Source organism: Capra hircus, chromosome 11 (assembly GCF_001704415.2).
Source record: "Capra hircus breed San Clemente chromosome 11, ASM170441v1, whole genome shotgun sequence".
In the NCBI taxonomy this organism is placed as follows: Eukaryota; Metazoa; Chordata; class Mammalia; order Artiodactyla; family Bovidae; genus Capra; species Capra hircus.
This window is the reverse complement of record NC_030818.1, coordinates 44,193,889-44,212,930: the sequence shown is the minus strand read 5'-3', so window position 1 is coordinate 44,212,930 and position 19,042 is coordinate 44,193,889. Positions and strand designations below refer to the sequence as shown.

Here is a 19,042-nt window from a genome sequence, read left to right as displayed (position 1 = left end):
AGGTGCAGGTGATGGGCCCACCTGGGGGCTGGGGGCTTCTTTTAGAAGCTCAGCAGGGTGCCCAGTTGTGAGATAATCATTCACATTCGGAGCTTCTACATAATCCCACAGTCACTAACTAGAAATTAATGTTTCACTTCAGTGTTAGTAATAAGTTAACGGTTTACCTGGCAAACTTTTATGGAACAGGAGTCATATACCAAGGAATGTTGAGATCCTGATGAGCAACCGTCCAGGCTGGGCCGGGGAGACATGGAGGAAGACCTGATGAAACAGACCCTGAGTTCCCGGTGGGGCTCCGCTGTGTCGGGGCCTCGCCTCCCCAAGTACTTCACATGCTTCAGCCAAGACTAATCCCAACCTGAATTCCCTTTAGAATGTGGGGAAGTCATCTTAACTCATCTGGACTAATACACAGGCAGGATCAGAGAAGGAAGCTTCTGCTGTTTGTCAGCACTGAGCCGAGTTCTTATCTATTGTTTGATCCTCATCAGACCCTCGTGCTGGGTCTTGTCCTTGTTGAAAGAGACACGGCCCAGCTGAAAGACACACAGCCCAGCACCCGGCCACAGCTGCTCACACAGTGACCCTCCAAGAGGGGAGGGTGAGCTTGCAATGCTGGAGGTCAACCCGGATCTGGCTGGGGCTCACATCTGCTCCTCCAGCCTCTTCACACTTGCTGGAATAAGGGGTAAGTAGAGAGCTTGATTCCAGTGGGAGGGACTGACTCCATCCTGCAGGTTGCCATGCAGCTAGGAATGTCAGGACACCCACAGCTGGTGGCCGTGTGCAAGACCCCCTGGAGCCAGAACTGACAGGTGGGTCACGAAGGACTGGGGCCCAGGGCCCTGAACTGGAGGGCAGAGAAGAGGGGCCGTCAGGGTGGTGGGTTAACCATGATCTTTGCAGAGCTGCAACCTCTGAAGGCAACACAGGTAGTGAGACCCTGTCTGCAGGGTGCTTCCCAGGTGGCTCCGTGGTATAGAATCAACCACCAATGCGAGAACACAGTTTGATCCCTGGCTAGGGAAGATCCCCTGGAGGAGGAAAAGCAACCTACTCCAGTATTCTTGCCTCCTCTATCCTCCCGTGGACAGAGGAGCCTGCCAGGCCACAGTCCGTGGGGTCGCAAAGAGTCGGACATGACTTAGTGACTAAACAAGTTTTCAGAGGCCGTATGGGACCCTGCCTCAGTGACACTGGACAGGGTCCACTGTTGAAGAGAACAGCTGAGATACCAAAGTGGAATATAAGCCATGTTAGCTAGGGTCAAAGAAACAAGACGGCTAGAGACAAGAGACTAACAAAATGGACTGTAAAGCTTTCAGAAAAGTAGCTTACAGAAATGAAAATGTGGCTCTCGAAATCAGACCATAGATGAGATTGAAAGGAGAATTGGTCATATAATTATGCAGCATGAAAACCTAGAAGACTCTCTTCCGTGGAGAATGAAGCATGAAAGGACCTAACACATGTGTAAACGTGCTCCAGCAGGAGAAAACGCAGCAGAGAGATCCGAGAAAGCCGTGGCTGGGGATAAAACGAGAAGGATGGAAAACACAACTCTCCACTCAAGAAGCCAAATGAACTAGAAGCAAGACAGGTGCAAAGAGATCGCTCCTTAGAAACATCAAACTGGAAGAAACGGAAGGACACCAAAGACCAGCAGACGCTTACATGCAGCCAAGAGAGAGGACAGGTCAGCTGAAAGGGCAGCACAGGTGGGTGACTCCCCACAGCCGTCTGCCCAGGCGTCCTTATCATCACCCTTCCCAGGACTTTTCAGACAAACCAAACACTTAGCAACACCAAGCTCCACCTAAACCTCTAAAGGAGGAACCCCAGGAGGAAGCAGAACGGTTTCAGAAAGTCTAAAAGGCAAGATGAAATAACAAAGAAAATGATAAACGAGTGAGACTCAACTCTGAAGAGTCATATTCAGTGTGCTGAGGGTGCATGTCTAAGGGTGTCGGAGTGTGGGGAACACAAGGTGATACAGAAAGAAAGCAAAACCCTTGTTTCTATTTTGAATGTTCTGCTGCTGTTTGAAAGTATTTTTGTTCACGTTTAAAATTTTACACATATGTAAATGCACAGGGAGCGTGTGTTGGAAGACAGGTGTGCCCCCACCATGGTCTCACCTTCAGTGACTCCACAACTGAGCCAAGGGTGGGTGACCCTTTGTGTCCCATTTCCCAGTCCCTCTTCTAAAGCAGTGAGCTTTCGGTCTGGGCTGCACATCGCAGTCACCAGGGTGGGCTTTAAAGAGTCCTTTCCCTCCCCCTGACCACTGAGTCTGAATTAACTGCCCTGGGGTGCCTTGGAGGGTGTGGAAGTGCCTCTAGTCCTTCTAAGTGTGACTGCTTCCCCGCCAGGATGCTGGTGAGGCTAGTGTGTGTGGGCAACCCACCAGGATGCTGGTGAAGCTGGTGTGTCTGGATGGCCCCCGCAGCCTCTTGGCTGTGGAAGCAGCAGGTGGGCTAGAAATTGCTATGACCCTGAACATAGCCCTTCTGAGTCACAGTTTATTCATCTAGAAGATGAGCCTGTGCTGACAGCTTCTGGGTTGCCATGTTCAGGTTCAGGACACAGGGTGTGCGTGTGTTGTGATCACACAAAAGGTTGTGTTTGAATATGGGGGCGAGCGTCATGGTGACCCTGCACAGGACTCTTGAGGGGATTCCAGGTGGGAGGACCCTAGGCAGCAGAAAGGACGGCAGGCATGTGGCCGCCCCTGGCATCTGCTGGCCATGCTCAGGCCCTGTGATCTCAGGACACCAGGGAGCCTTTCAGGGCGGGCTGTCTTCTTGCTGGTGGCACCGAGGCACAGGTCCTGTCTTGTAGGAATTCTCACAGCTCTGTTTGTCCCTTTGGTCCTTACCTGTTGTCACTGCCGCCCCACCGTGGGCCCTCTGCTGTGTCATCACAAAACTCCCTGAGCCCCTTCAGTCCTCGTGTGGTCCCCTGCCCTTGCGGTGTCCACAGGTGCCTCCTCTGTCCTCTTCTCAGGCCCCGTCCTCCTGTCCCGCTGTCTCTTTAGAGCTGGTCTTCCCTGAGTTAGGCCTTCCCTGATGGCTCAGACAGTAAAGAATTCAATCCCTGGGTCATGAAGAACCCCTAGAGAAGGGAACTAGAGAATACTCCAGTATTCTTGCCTGGAGAATTCATGGACAGAGAAGCCTGGCAGGCTACAGTCCATGGGGTTGCAAACAGTCAGACACGACTGAGCGACTTTCACTTCCCCAAGTTAGGGAAGCGCTGGGTAGCCTGGCTGGACGGTGATCCCTGGAGCAGTAGTGCCCATCTGGGTTCCTGCTCCAACCCCTTGGCTCCCACTGACGGGGAGGCAGCCCTTGTGGGGGAGACAAAGCCAGCTGGGACCCTCGCTGGCCTCAGATGGGACTCCCATAGCACATCACACACAGGTGACAGCCAGGAGCAGAGCCACAGACCTGCCTACCCACACCGCCCCCAACCCCCGCCCCGCCACCTCCCCCAGCCAATCCCTGGAAGCCAGGGGTCTTCTTGTTATTAGTTTATTGAAACTGTAAAACATAATAAGTTATATCAACAGATCTAGACACAAACATTGACAGTGAAGATTCCACTGGCCAGGGCCCACAGCTCTGGCCGGGGTGTTTTCTGAGTGTGTTTATTTTAGCAGGAGCAGTGGCTGTGGCCATACCAGACAGCAGGGGGAGCCCAGCTTCGCTCGCTGAGAGTCCTTGTAGACTCAGTGATCTGAACCCATCATGCAGGCTCAAGCCCTCCAGAGTGATCCCTGCCTGGGTTTGTCTCCAGGTGAGCAGATGACGAAGGATTGAGTCACTGTCAGGACAAACTCCCCGCACATGGCGGGCTAAGCCCCCAAGACAGGCCTGGCACCGCCGGCCCTGTGGCCGCCCACTCCGCCTCCTCTGACGTCAGCAGCCTCAGAGAAGGTGGCTTCAGCAGCAGCCGCGTCACAGAGCCGGGATTGTGCCAGGGGCCACGGGGACTGAGGGTAACCAGGCTGTGTGTGTGTGCCCTGCGGGGCCCAGCAGGCCGACGCCACAAGCAACAACGGTGTTAAATGGCCACATGTTCTGCGTTCAGGGCCGGGAGGTTGCGAGTTGCCCTTCCGCAAACACCTGGTTTCCTCCCCAGAAGCATTTGTCAGTCATGGGACTTGTCATTTCACAAAAGTACAAGCCAGAGACTGGTTTCAGTTTAGGAACAACAGGGTCGGGTCTGTCCCTGGGGGCTGAGCAGAGAATTAAGTTAAACACCCTCAACCTGCCTGATCACTCCTGGTTCCTGGCTCTGGCCACAGCAGATGTCCTCAGAGAATTTGCCAGAACAAGGCTGTTAAGCCCCTCTCTCAGTGTCTGCCGGACACTTTAAGTTACTGTGAGAACTCAGTTCTGTTTTCATTCCCGTTCCCCGGACAGCTCACAGTGCACTCACACCCGTAGAAGGCCTGGAATGGTCTCCAGACCGCCTTCGACTCTGCTCGCCCCAACTTTACTTTCTCTGACTTAGAATCACAGAATAACCTGTTTGCAGAAGAGAAACAAACTGAGCCCTGGGAGGGGAAGAAATCAGGCCCTGTTGGCACGAGCAGACCAGGTCCCCATGGCTATAGACCCCACGTTCCCTGAGGGGCTCAGAAGGCCCACAAGGCACATCCCTGTCCAAGACCCTCTGGAGCCTGAGGGTTCCGTGGCTGTTTCCCTTTCCAAGCAGAGCCAACTCCTCATTTCTGCTTGAAGCAAACAACTTGTGTCCCTGAGCACTACTGCCCCAGAGGGTCCAGTCTGCTTGAGAAAGAAAGCAGAAGCAGTTCAGGGGCCCTGGGTCCTGAGGCTGGGCTTGTGCAGCACTGAGTGAAGCCAGGAGGCTGCCCTTGATTGGACATCCGTGGGGGGCAGGCATCCTGCAGGGAGAAGGGCCTCAGGGACAGTGAGCCCAGGGTCCTGCAGGCGGTGCAGACCCTCACTGTGCCTGGAGTGGGAGGACGTGGTGCCTCTGCAGCCTTTTCCCAACCTCAGAGCTGCGTTCTTCATGGGGCGCCCCCAACCACCCCCCAGGAAAGCGGCTCCCCCAAGCTGTGCCCCGATTCCCACACCCCCTTGGGCTGTGGGCCATCTTCCAGAAAAGTATGTCTCCTGGGGCGGTGAACTCCCCACAGGACAGACAGGCTTCACTGTGTCCTCCAGGCACCACTGGTGTTTGCTGGGTGGTGCCAACCACATCCGTGGAGGAACAAGTAGGGGTGGGCCAGATGGATGCGCACAGACCCACTGTGCCTGGTGAGGCCAGTGCAACCTCACGTCTACACAGATCTTCTATCTGGTTAGACTGGGAGACAGGCCTGTGTCCTCCTGTTCCTTGGACCAGCAAGGTGCCCCTGGTGTGCAGAGGAGACAGCCTGGCCTTGGGGACTGCGGCCCTGCTCAGGATGCGGGGGGTGGCGGGGCAGCGGGCGGCGGGACCCCCGCCCACTCCAGGATGTCCGCACATAGGGACTCTACGGCGTCCAGCCGCTCAATCTGCACCAGCTTGGTGAGAAGCTCGGGGATGCTGTAGCCGGCTGTACTGATGCGGTCGAACAGCTGCAGCCCATCTGTCATGCCACCGATCTCGTCCCGCTTAAGCCCAAAGCTCTCAGCCAGGTGGCGCCACGTCTTCACCACCGCCTTCTCCGAGTTGTACGTGGCACTGAGCATCCGGCTGGTCTTCTCCAAGCAGTCGAAGGGCAGCTCCGTGGGGCTGAGGCCTGAGGGACAATGGGCCACGTCAGATATCAGCAGAAGTGTGACACCCTAGAACAGGATTTCTAGAACCTTTTTTAAAATCGTGAAATATAACACAAATGGAGAAAACCACACAGGATGCATGCTTCAGGCGAACAACTCCTGGGACACTGCCAGCCACACTCGAAGCCTGTCCATTCCCCTGACCCCAGCAGCTCCATCAGATGCAGCCAACTTAGTCAGGTGATCCTCCCAGTATCAGGTCCCTTTAGGGGACCACGGTCATTCTTAAAAGGTGCTCCGAGGACAGTCCTGCATGGGTCACCTGAGCTACCTCAGTGCCCTAGCAGTCCTTGGACCCCAATATATGTTAGACTCAACCAGGAAGTGTTCCTCCACGCTCTCCCCTCTTCCTCCTGGAAAGTACAGCTGACAACCCACCAACCAGCGCAGGTGGAATGCTCTCTTCACAAGAAGAAAACAGACAGTATCTGCCTTCGTACAGCGAAACGCCATAGGACAACCCTGGTGCCGGTCCCTCCAATGCCAGCAAAGTGGGACAGGAGCCTAGGCGTCCACCCCCGGAGGCCAGGCAGGGACCCTGGCTTCCTCCTCATCCGGCAGCTGGTCACATGCCTCCCCGCCACCACACCATTGGTAGAGACCACTTGGAGCAGCAGCTGTCCACCCACACCCCTGCACAGGTTGGGCTCAAAGATTCACAGCCACCTAGGGGTGACGGGGACACCCCTCCTCAGGGCAGGTATGTCAGAGGAAACCAGCCTCACAGAGGGTTCAGATGAGACCCCGACTCTCAGAGTGTCATGTGAAACTGTTCCGGTTTCAACAGAGAGTCGCTCATCACACCAAGAACCAGGAAGACCTCAAATGCATGAAAAAAGGCCATCAGTAAATGCCGACAAGGATAACAGAGATGTTAGGTTATCTGGCGAGGACTGTAAAGAAGTCGTGATCAAAGTGGTTCAATGTGTAATTACAAACATACTTGAAACAAATGAAAAAAAAAAAGAAAACCTTAACAAAAGATAGAAAATGTAAAGGAGAACCAAAGGGAAATGTTGGAACTGAAAAAGGTAACAATCAAGATTAAAGCTCAGTGGTTGAGCTCCATGGCAGAGTGAAGAGGGACGAGTTACTGAGCTGAACGGCAGAACAGACATCACCCACCTGGACAGCAGAGAGGAAAGAAACTGAAACACACGTCCCTCCACACCTCCATTGGCCTGCCCCCGCCCCGCCCCTGTCACCGCCCAAGCTGATGAGCAACTTGGGAGGGGGTCTTCTCAGCTTCTCCTGGGGCACCCAGAGTGCTGGAGGGTCCCTGGGGAGTCAGGGCCCCACACCTCCCCTTACCTTCCACAACACCACACACGCTGGCATACACGTCCAGTATCTTCTTCCTTCGACTCTGAATCTGTGAAAAACGTTAGTGAAAGTCGCTCAGTCATGTTCAACTCTTTGCAGCCCCATGGACTGTAGCCTGCCAGGCCCTTCTGTCCATGGGATTCTCCAAGCTGGAATCCTGGAGTGGGTTGCCATGCCTTCCTCTAGGGGATCTTCCCCACCCAGGAATCAAACCCAGGTCTCCTGCTGTGCAGGCAGATTCTTTACCCTCTGAGCCACCAGGGAAGCCCAAGAATACTGGAGTGGGTAGCCTATCCCTTCTCCAGCAGATCTCTCCAGCCCAGGAATTGAACTGGGGTTTCCTGTTGCAGGCAGATTCTTTACTAACTGAGCTACTAGGGAATCCCAGAAAAAGTTAAGAGAGGATGAATTTTCAGAAAGGAAATGTCAGCAGCACAGGCCCACGTCTTCCATCTCCATGCCAACAGGGCCCCCTTCTGATTCCGTGTCAGGAATCCTGAGCCACAGCCTCGCCAGAACGTCTGTCACATTCACAGAAGGAAGCCCTCCCTGGGGTCACCCTGCTCAGCGCCCTCAGTGTCCACGGGGCTTCTCTGCTCCACTGGACATTCAGACTCACAGACAACCAGAGGCCACATCCGGCTTCACTGGCTTCAGTCTCTCCAGAAGGATGGACCCTCCAGCCCAGCACACCAGTGGGTAGGGGTGGAGATTCCACAGCCACAGAGCTATGCAGCCCTCTCCCTGCAGGCGGGCGGCTGCGGGCCTGGCAGGGGGGTGGCGGGGGTGGGTGCACAAGGCCGCTTGGAGCCACTCTCTTTGGACAACTCCACAGCCCCCACCCCCAGAGGTCAGTGAACTGGGCACCAGGGCATATTCCTGTCAAGACCCAACCACAGCAACTCTAACTGGGCAGCTTCACTATGAGCAGTGATGCCAGGAGCAGAGCTAGCAGGCCCAGGTGGGGACAGTGACCCTCCCCCGGTGCACCTTGGCCCCCACACAGGGCACACCCAGCCTCTGGGCAGCAGGCTTGTGTGTGTGTGTGTGTGTGTGTGTGTGTGTGTGTGTGCGCCCACATGTGCATCTTGTCTGGTTGGACCTGTTCCAGTACATTTACAAGGGACTCTGCTGTCCTGTGCTGTTCCCAGCAATGTAACCTTTTTTCTCTTGGCTCACTATGTCTTCATTTCTTCTCTCAAGCTGTATGACAAGAGAACTGACTTCCCTGTCTTCAGTCTCAGATTCTGATCCTGTCTTCTGCTGGGGCCCAAGGGAGAAACCCCCAGAGCTGGCGAAGCGCGTTCAGCAGAAAGCGGCATTTGTGGGGGAGTCGGGAGCAGGCCTTACCCCGGCCGCCCGGGTGGCAGTGGCTGACTTGTCCCTGGCCAGGTGGACCAGCGACAGCAGGCACAGCTCCGGGGGGCCCTGCCCATCCGGGGCCGGCTCCTCGTCACTGTCCAGGCTCCGGTTCAGCAGCTGCTCCTTCTCTGATGAGGCGTCGTTCTCACTGTGGAGACAGGACCATGGTTAAGGGTGCCGTGCCAGCCGACCTGGCCCGCTGCCCCGGGGTGGGGACCGTGGGCGCCGAGACCTGTCCCTGCTTTCCCTAGAGGCTCGGGCACAGACTGCGAGGTGGAGAGACGCCACTCTGCGGGCCCAAGTCTGCATCAAGCAGATGGGCTCCCAGCAGCAGCAGGTCTGGCAGACGCCCAGGATGAGGGGGAGCCCCTTTGAGGAGGAGAGGGGCTCGGGATACCCCACAGGAGGTGGGCTCCAGTCACACCCTGTCCCTCGCCCAGGGCCATGGCCCTAGTCATGCCCCCAGAATCATCCCACATGGATGGAAAACAACCTTATAGGCACTCTGCTCGCGTCCTGTGGTTTGGCTGAAGACTCATTTAAGAACAAAGGACTATATGTGCTGGTGACTGGGTGACAGAGACCAAGCCCCACCCCGTGCCCGCCGGAGGTCGAGACATGGAGCCAACAGCCAGCAGTTCCCGGCCCCAGGGGAGAGCAGGCAGGGGCGTAGGCACTGAGGACCCTGGCCACCGCCCCACCCTGTGGCCCCCACAGGCCCAGCTGCCCTTCCTGCTTGCACCCCAAAGACCCACCCCACCCAGTTCAGCCGGGCTGCCTCCCTGACTCACCTCTTAGCCGATTTGGCTGGAGCCGCCGTCAGCTTCTCAAATTCGTCCTTCTCGGAGAAGATCACCACGTTGTCTGTTGGGGTGGGGGTGGGAGGGGGCATCAGGGGCCGGCCTCCTTAGGGGCTGGGGGGGACATGCTCTGGCCCCCCACCTCCTACTGCGGGCTCCAGGGGCTGCTGCCTACCTTGGGCCTCTTTCTTCTCCTCTTCCTCGCTCACGGGGGCTTCTGGGCTCTTCACGGGGGCGCTGGGGCAGCAGGCTGAGGGGACAGGGGGCATGAGTGGCCAGCCAGCATCAGGGAGAGGGGGCTGGTGAGGGGTGTGTGGGGCGGGGCGGTACCGGGGGCAGACGGCCTGGCCTTCAGGATGTAGAACATGATGATGAGGACGATGGCGACGGCCAAGGTGAAGATGGTGGACATGGCAATGACCAGGGCGGTGGCCAGGTGTCCTTGGCCTGAGAGCTCTGCTGCGGTCGGGAGAGAAGGCCAGGACTCAGGGTTCAGGCCCCTGCCCTGCGAGGCTGTGGCCCGGCGAGCAGCGGCCCTGCCACCAAGCCCTCCAGTGGACCACTGGAATTCTAAATGCTGGCTTCGCCCAAGCACCGAGCCCTATACACCTGCTCTGGCCATGACATCGGGACCACCAGTCCGGCCCTACGCTGGTCAGCAGCGGCAGACCCCGCGGTTGCTCCCAGGGTGTCTGCCATCAGTTCTGTTTCTTTGGGGACCCAGCAAGTGGACTGGAGGGAGGGGGGCCCACGAGCTAAACTGTCCTGAAGACAGTTTAGCCCAAGACTTTTCCCCACAAAGGCCGGGTAGAAGCATCGCCTCCAAGGGCAGGCTCTCGGGCTGGTCCCAGCACCTCATGCAGCCTTGGGCTCTGTGCGGCCAGGGCCCACCAGCTGAAGCAGCACAGGGACCTTCCCTTGCTTCCCCTGCTCAGCGCCCTGCCCACATCTCCCCAGGAAGGGAGACCTGTCCTGATTCTCTGAGGGAACCGAGCAGGATCCAGCCCCCTACCTGGATGGAAGGGACCCCGTCCAGGTGTCTGGACCTCAAGGAAGTCTTCCCGCTTTGAGTGGGCAGTGGGCACGTATCCCCCCCACCCAGGTGGGGTGTGTCTGGAAGCAGGTCTGAGTGGGCCTGGTGCCCGTCTGTGGGGTCCCACCTCTGTCCTGGAAGAAGTGAGTCTAGAACCTCAGTGGAGGCCCTGCCCTGATGCTCCCCATGGATGCGGGCAGGGGTCCAGCTGGCAGGCTGTGCCCTGGGACTCTGAAGGTGCCTGAGCCTGAGATCTCGGCCCGAAGGTGCTTTCAAGCCAGGCAGAGTGGGAGCACTGTGAGGGAGGGCCCAGCACCCAGTTTTGCTCCAAGAGAAAGTGAGGCCAGGGCCCTGCAGCCCCACCCCTGAGGACTTAGGGGTGAGTAACATGTGAAGTCAGCAGGTTTACTTAAAGCCACCAAGGCTCATCTGAGTCAGGCCCAAAGCCCAGGGGGCTGACCTCCCTCCGGCCCCTACCTCATGTGCCCGGATCACCAATGTGCCCCCCCATGACCCCAACATCCGTGGAGGGACTGGTCCCCTCTTACAGAGAAATCACTAACTCCCAGTGTGGTTGTCACGTGAGGGAAGTGAGGGAGGTGGGAGGTCCCGTCCTGCTAGTTGCCTGTCTCCCCTCACCCTCATCTCCCGCTGGGGCTGGCACCTGTGCCCCTCTTACCTTTGTGGGCGAGCTGCGGCGGGGACAGGGTGCTGCTGCCGGGTGTGCGGGGGAAGTTGGCAGAAACTCCTGAGGCGGCTCCCACACCTGCAGGGACAGCAGTGACCGATCGTGGGTCCCTCAAGAGACCCCCATTGCCCCAGCCTTGGAGATGGAGCACAGCCTGCAGGGGGAGCCCAGCCCCAGGGGTCCAGAGTCCTCGTGAGGAAGATCCTCATGAGGAAAGGGCTGGGTGGCCGGTACCTTCATCCCCGAGAGCCTCTGACCTCACCAGGCCCTTGCTCCTTACACTGGACACGTGGAGTCACACCTGCTCCGTCCAAGATTCAGACTTGGTCCCCATGAGCAGGTGAGGGGCAGGTGTGCATGTGAGTTTGGGGGAACACCAGAGTGGTTCCTTCCATTAATTAAATAGGGATGGACTGTTAATACTTTTAATACACACTCATGACTGAGCGACTGAACTGAACATGATCAAACATTGGGAAAACATCAGAACATGAGAGAAGCAAAAGGTTCACCCACAGTCTTGAGGTCTAGAGTTGACATTTTGATGGATTTTTCTCCAGGATTTTCCTTTGACAAGTTTCCAAAATAGTTGTGACCAAATGGTGTTAGAACAGAAATGAGGTTTTAACCTTCCCTTAACCGTGATTCATAAACTCCGCTCCAACGTAAGAGGTGTCTCCCAGCAAGGGTGATTCGGAATCTGGTTCTGTGGTCAGCTGAGCCACAGGCAGGCTGTCCTATCAAGTTGCCCAATGGTGGGCCTTTCTTAGGCAGGATTTGAAGTTTGGGGTTAGTAGGGAGGATCTCGTTTTGTTTACCATCCATGGGGTTGTGAAGAGTCCGGCATGACTGAAGCAACCTGGCACATGAGGTCTTGTTCTCATGTTTCCTCCTGTCTTGCTTTTCTCTCTGGGTCTGGGGACATTGGTGCCACAGGTATGCCTGAGTGGGGACAGTGAGCCCCACGTCCAAGGCCGGCCCTCCCTGCCTTGTGGGACCTGGACCTGGGCAGTGCCCCGTGGGGCCTCTGGGGAGAGCAAATTTCCACATCACAGCTCCAGGGGTGGTGGTGGGGAGACTCCAGGCTGAATCTTCCACACATCTGTCTATGTCCAGGCAGGAACTGATCTTCTCGCCTTTTAAAGCCAGTAGGAAACTACATATACCAGAGGGTGGAGGCCAGGAAGGATGGCAGGCTGGGGACTGCCCCCAAGTGACCATGCTTCTGTTAGTTAGAAAATGAACTGTGCCTGGAGAGCATTGAGGGGGCAGGACAGGGCACGGGCCAGCAGATGCTCCCCCACACCAGGATGGCCTTGCTAGGGTGGAGACACACAGTCCCACCAGCCATGCTCCCCAACCAGGGTGGCCTTGCTCATCCTTGGAATGCTGCCAGCTGGTCTGATGTCTGGACCAGAGGCGTCTTGGCTGGAGATTTTGGCTCCTGTAGCCCAGTTCCTTCACCCTCTGAGCTCCTGGCATTTGCCCTTTGCCCTTTGCCCTCCATCACTGTCCACTGTCGGGGCTGCCCCCAGCTCTCCACACACAGCAGGGAGGCCCATTCCTCACGCTGCCTGCGGAGGGCAGGCCTTTGGGTGAGTCTTAGCGCTCCTGACAAGAGGGTGGGGCTGAGGGCGTGGGGGCCATGGTGGGCCCTTCACATCCCCGGAGCCTGGGGTGCTGAGCTGCCAGGACCACCCGGAGCCCGTGTAGGGTCTGCAGTGAGGGGACTGCAGGTGGCGGGGCAGTGTTGGGAGGGACCCCGGGCAGGTCTCTCCTCCTCTCCTGGGCTCCCGCGTGTGTCCAGAGCCTTTCCCCCGCCCCACTCCCCAGTTCATGACGCATCTCATAACTGAAATGAGATTTAAGCGGGACCGAATTGATTCTGCCTTCTCTCGCAGGGCTGCCTCAAGCACCAGCCAGTTTCCTCTCCAAAGCAGACTGCCTCAAGCACCAGCCAGTTTCCTCTCCAAAGCAGACTGCTCCCTGGGAACCAGGCCGACCTGTGTGCTCGAGGGACTTGAGGCAGCTGAAGCCGCATCTCAGGAAGACAAACGCCCGTGGGCTGTGTGTGTGTGGGTGTCTCTCGTCTCTGTCTGTTCCTGTCCCTCTCGGGCTGGGCTTGCCCATGGGGCGGTGACAGGCTTGGGGACACAGACGCGCCCAGGCCTGTGGTCTAGAGACAGCCAGAGCTGCCAGCGGCCAGGCTTACGAAACGCCTTTGCCCACGACGGGCAGGGCTGGCACACAGTGACACATCCCTGCACCCTCGGGCGCCTGCGCCCCATCAGGTGGCAGCTGGGCCTCTGCCCCGATTTGTGGTTCCCCAGGGGCCTCCAGCTGGCTTTGCCTGCACAGCCCTGAGCTCCTCATGGACCCAGGGGATCAGACACAAGGCCCGCGCTGAGCACATCTGACAGTCGAGGGTGCCGTGTGGTGGGGGGGCGGGGGGTCACCTCTGTGGGCTGAGCCCCCAGGACAGCCCCGCTAGACCCTGCGTGGCCCTGTGAGGGCTCACTGGGCACCAGCATGGGTCTTCGGTGTCGGGGGGTTTCGGTCCATCCAGCACATGTCTCCTGGGCTGGATGCTGAGGTGAGAATGTCCCTAGGTGTTGAGTGGTCGCCAGGTCTGTTGCCGTCCACAAGGCTTCCTCTTGGAGCCCAGCTCTGAAGGAGCAAAGAGAGGCATATTGTAACAGGGGTGGGCAAGGCCAGAGAGCCCAGACAAGGTCTGTCTGCAAACATAGCAAGTTCTACTAGGCAGCGATGAGTCAGCAGCTGGCTGGGGGCTGGGGCTGGGGGTGGGGGTGGGGGTGGGGGTGGGGTAGGGTGGGGTGGGGGGCAGTGAGTTGTCATCCGCTGTCCTCTGGGGTCTTTGAGCACCAGGCACAGGGCTGGATGCAGGAGTCACTAGGGCCCCTGGTCTGTTAACCCTCACGAGCTGTGGGCAATGGTTTGTATTAGAGTCCAGCCTGGGATCCTCCATGTAGGTAACAGTTTGGACTTTTAAGGACAATTTATGGATTCGTACAGGGTAGCCCTGGTGCAGAGGCTGAGGCAATAGCAGAGCCGTCAGGGCCTGGCTGCTCACAGGGGATGCATCTCGGGCTCCGGGATCTGCTGCTATGCCTGTGACAGGAGCAAGCGGTAGATGTGCACAACTGGCAGAGAAACTCAGGCTCAGAAACAGCTGGAATTCAGCCGGCCGTGGGGACCCAGGTGTCATCTCCTCATGGTACCACTAGGGGGCGTGAGGACAGGCTGGCTGGTGCTCCTGGACTCGGCTCCAGGCCTCCTTCCCTGGAACGGCCCCTCCTTGACCCCGGCCCGAGAGGAAGATGCCTGCTGCCCTGTCCACGCCGCCCACAGGCCGTCAGGCAGTGAACTTGCTCTGAACCGGGCTCCTCGGGCACCTTCTTGCCCACAGCACTGGATGGGCAGGTGGATGAGGAAGCTGTGTCCAGTCAAGGATCTCCCCAGGAGTGGACGCTGTCACGAGGCCCCACCCTGCACTTCTCCGGGAAGGGGTAGCAGCCCAGGGCTCCAGCCTCAGGACACCTTCTCGGGGCCTGGCTGCTCCAGCCCTGAGATGTGGGGTCCATGCCATGCTCTCTCGTGTGATCTGTAGGGTCCACTGTCAGCAACCTGGGGTGTTGGGGGGCTGAATTCTCAGGGGGCCAACCTAGGTGATCACATCCAACCAGAGGCAGCATCCAGGCGGGAGGCAGAGGGGCTCGGGACCCATGACATTGGGCCCAGGAGGGCAGCCCCGGAGCCCAGAGACCTGACTGACCCTTGGTTTTCCTAGAGTGGGCCTCTCGGCAGCTGGTCAGTCGGTCACAGTCAGCCTTTCAGGCCTGTCTGATGACCCTTGAGCAGGAGTCCAGGATGGAAGGTGAGTGCAGAGGGTCTCACCTGGAGACCACGACCCAAGCAGGCTCCACTCCCCACATCAGCCTGTGAAGCTTTGCTGAATGCATTGCCCCATTTCCCAGATGCACAAACAGAGGTCAGGTGACTTCCAAGGTTGCCCAGTGGGGCTCCAGGTTCCTGGAATCGGCCTCACTTCCTTGCTGACCTCCTTCAGGACTGGATCCTGTGAGCTCACTCCCGGGGGCCTGGCTGGGGCTGTTCTTTAGATAAGCCATAAATTATGGGCTGGGGGCCAGGGACTCCAACAATGGGCCTCATGTTGGAGGAGAGAAGGGGGCTTCTCCCAGGCTGAGAGCTCTCTGGCTGCGGGTGTCTAGCACGGTCTGGCCTGAATAAGGACACAGGCCCTGTGATCTTTTAGATGAAGGCCCGTGGGGAGGAGCTGCATGAACCCCACATTCCATCCTTAGTGGGTAGAGGTGTTCAGCGTCTTCCAGGACAGGATTGCATCCCAGAGCTCTCTGCGACAGGATCGAAGCCAGCCGCATCATGTCCTGTGGGCAGCCCCGGACCTCTGTGTGTTCAGTTGCTTAGCCTATCTGACTCTTTGTGACCCCATGGACGGCAGCCCGCCAGGCTCCTCTATCCGTGGGATTTCCCAGGCAAGAATACTGTAATGGGTTGCCATACCCTCCTCCAGGGGATCTTCCTGACCCAGGGATCGAACCCACATCTTTTGTGTCTCCTGCATTGGCAGGTGGGTTCTACACCACTAGCCACCAGGGAAGCCTGCTGCTGCTGCTGCTGCTAAGTCACTTCAGTTGTGTACGACTCTGTGCGACCCCATAGACGGCAGCCCACCAGGCTCCCCCATCCCTGGGATTCTCCAGGCAAGAACACTGGAGTGGGTTGCCATTTCCTTCTCCAATGTATGAAACTGAAAAGTGAAAGTGAAGTCGCTCAGTCGTGTCCGACTCTTAGCGACCCCATGGACTGCAGCCTACCAGGCTCCTCCATCCCATGGGGTTTTCCAGGCAAGAGTACTGGAATGGGGTGCCATTGCCTTCTCCAGGGAAGCCTGGGCCTCCTCTAATTTATGAATTAATTAGCATTTGGCTGGGTGGGAATGTTCAGCTTTAAAGACGCACAAACTGTCCTTGTCAGGTTCATCTGCTTAAGGACTTTGGGAGGAAGAGAATGCCTTCCATGCAGGCGTCAGTCCTGCCCCACAGCCCCCGCTGCCCATGGCCCTGCCATCCGGAGCATCTCTCCCAGAGGATCTCAAAGCAGGAAAGGCACCACTGTCTCCTCTCACCCTCCTCCCTTCCTCCTGGTGCTTCTAGGAAGCAGGCCCTCCTAAGAGTCTTGTCTCCTTGACAAGATATCGTGAGACAATGGGGAGGGCAGGGTCTCATGGAGAACCAGGAGGGCAGGGCCCCAATGTGGACCCTGGAACTCCTGCGAGCGGGAGGGGGGCCCCAGTGCTGGACCGGACTCCCCCTTCCCTCCCAGTCGTCTTGTCTTCCATCTGTCCACCTGTCCCACCTCGTCCGTGTCTCCCGACCACAGACACAGGAGGCCATCCGTCACCTTCTCTGAAGCAGGGGGCCCCAGCCCTTCCTCCTAAATAGGCACTGACGAGCATCAAACCAGAGTTAGGGTAGGAAGGAGGCAGCCAGAGGTGAGGCCAAACTGAGGGTCTCAGTGTTTACGTCACGTGCCATGTGGTCACTCCGCAGGCTTCCCTTCAACACGCGTTGAAACATTGCGTGTGAGAACTTACCACTGCTGAGCGCTTTGCAGTTCTCAGCTAAACACCTTGGCGCTGTGGGTGTTTGCCAGGATCTCGAGAGATGGATGGTCCAGGTTTTAGCGCCCCCAGAAAACTCAGGCTCACAGAGGTCCCTCAACTGGTGTCAGCCCCCGTCTGATGTGTGGTTTTACCACCCAACCCTCCCTCGCTCCCAGGGACCTGTTGCCCACCCGCTTGCCCTCAGGAGCATCTCTGTGTCCCCACCATCCGGAGCCAGCTCGCAGCTCCCAAGTCAGGAGAGCTGTCAGGGTTGAGTCAGGACCTTGGATGGGGCAGACACTCACATTCCTTGGTGTTGGGGGGTGCCAGCAGGCAGGAGTAGCATACCAGGCCGTAGATGTTCCTCGGTCTGTTTTCCAGCATGTAGTAGCTGTGCAGGCGGGGTGGGGGGATGGCGGGGGGAGACAGAGCAGACAGGTGAGCAGGGATGACCACGGCTTATTCTCTAACCATCATAGCCAGGCAGGGGCGGGGGGCATGCCCCAAGGAGGAGGTGTGCCCCCCCACAAGGGCTTAGCCTGCAGCCAGGCGGAGTTATGGGCAGGGGTGTCTAGGAGCCCCGGGACCTCCTGGAAGAGCTGGACGCTTGCTGACTGGGATGGAGTGGGGCTGGCTGGAGGGTGTGGCTGCAGCAGAGACCTTGGCCCTGTCTAGGGTGGTCAGGGCAGAGGGCCTGAGACGCAGCCAGGTCACAACCAGAGTCACCTGCCTCTTCCTCAGGTGAGGGCACCTGGTGAGCTCACGATGGGGCTGTTTCTCTCTACCGGAAGGTCAAAGCCTTCAGGTACGGCTGTCCCCAAGACTTCACACCCAGGAAGTTCCCTCCTACCATGCCAGCCTGCCAGCCGTGACCCTGCCACCCCCGGGGCCCTCCCAGAGGTCTGTGCCTGCTTCCACTCAGGTCCCCCAGTCCCCAGACGGCTCCGCCTCTCTGGGCCCGCCTCCTATAAACACCCGAGGTGTTCGCATCAGGAGACGTTGGTGAGTAAAGAGCTGCTGGCAGTGCTGTCCCTTCCTACGACTCAAGATGAAAACTCCCGGCCCTCTACTGGGTCTCTCTGTGGTTGTTTTCTAATCTCTTGTTTGTTAGCCATGTGCGCCTGGCCCCGTGACAGGGGGGTGAGGCTGGGGGGACTCTAGCCTCGAGGGCTGGACCGTCAGCAACCCTGCCCTTCCTCAAGAGCCTTTTATCCTCAGACCCTGTGCATCTTGTAAACAGGAATTAGCCGATCTCAGAACACCCCCCAGAGGAGCCACACCAGGCAGGTTTACACACAGGCGCTCACATGCACGCTCTGCTGCTCTGGGAGCCACCTGCAGGAACACCTGCTCAGGGTGCCGGGCCAGCCCCTCACAGCTTCCAAGCGATGGTGGTCGCTCCTGACCCCTCCCCTCAGCCTGTGCTGGGCACCTCAGGGAGGTGGGGGAGGGGCCCACGGGGCCAAGGCTCCTGAACAGAAGCTCCCAGGTGAGGCTACTCCCCACCCTGCAGCTCCCCTCTATCTTTCTGGTACGGCAGTGCCCAGCTCCAGCAGTATGATGAGCTGAACGACCCCAAGACCAGGTTTGCAAGGTTCCAGCATGTTCCTCCGGGAGCCCTCTGGGCGTCCTCTACCCGGGCCTGAATTCGACCCTTCACTGGTTTCTGGGGCCTGTGGTGCACAGAACAGCCCAACTGTTGGGTTTTTCTTTTCAAGGCTCACTTGGCCTGTCCTCAGCGGACGGCGGTGTAAATGCTTGTTCAGCAACTTCAGCAGGTTTCCCTCGATCCAATGCCGGGGGCTCACATAGAGCTCCGGGGCCATCTGTCTTTCTGTAAAGCCCAGATTTCTCACACTCTGGTCTATACTGTGACTTTCCCTAGTTCTTTCTTCCTTCTTCTCCTGTTCCTCAAAGGTTGATTAAGATGAGGAGCCCAAGACAAGACTAAAGCTCAGATGGGGCCTCTAGAATCTTCCTCCACAGGGACATAGCTTCTCCCCAAAGACTTGCTTCCCTGGGGGGCTCCTAGGCTCACTTTCCCCTCCCTTGAGCAGGCGGATAGAAGCTACCATGAACCTCACCCCATCCTAGGGGTCCAGCAGGGAGTGGCCGCAGTCAGTGAGAGCTTGTCATGGGGGAGGCAATACCCAAGGAGGCCTCCTAGAGCTCTGTCCCTGGGCCTCCTCTATGGCCTTTCTTCACACGAAAGCACGTGGACAGCTCACTGTTAAGAAGGGGATTTTTCCTTTTCTTTTTTCCACCCATTTGACAAATATGGGTCCTCTGTGTCAGAGCTTGTCAGACAGATACCTGGACACAGAAGTCAGCAGCTCAAGAAGTGGGTCTGAACGAAAGACCAGAACCTGGAGA

General features: G+C 57.9%; 1 protein-coding gene and 1 long non-coding RNA gene across 2 annotated transcripts in view; one reads left to right on the top strand and one right to left on the bottom strand.

The window, feature by feature from the left end:
* Positions 230–2,031, top strand: LOC106502620. Its single transcript, XR_001296267.2, has 2 exons — positions 230–691; positions 1,492–2,031. It is a non-coding gene; the product is annotated as an uncharacterized LOC106502620 (long non-coding RNA).
* The window catches only part of EDAR (ectodysplasin A receptor), a 52,780-nt gene continuing 37,296 nt past the window's right edge, over positions 3,559–19,042 (bottom strand). Inside the window, exons 5-12 of the mRNA XM_018055299.1 lie at positions 16,975–17,060; positions 10,996–11,082; positions 9,614–9,742; positions 9,459–9,533; positions 9,275–9,347; positions 8,472–8,631; positions 7,110–7,170; positions 3,559–5,758 (exon numbers count right to left, since the gene is read on the bottom strand). Of these exons, the coding sequence (XP_017910788.1) occupies positions 5,436–5,758; positions 7,110–7,170; positions 8,472–8,631; positions 9,275–9,347; positions 9,459–9,533; positions 9,614–9,742; positions 10,996–11,082; positions 16,975–17,060 (994 nt within the window). The 3' untranslated portion in view covers positions 3,559–5,435. The remainder of the gene's footprint in view (positions 5,759–7,109; positions 7,171–8,471; positions 8,632–9,274; positions 9,348–9,458; positions 9,534–9,613; positions 9,743–10,995; positions 11,083–16,974; positions 17,061–19,042) is intronic.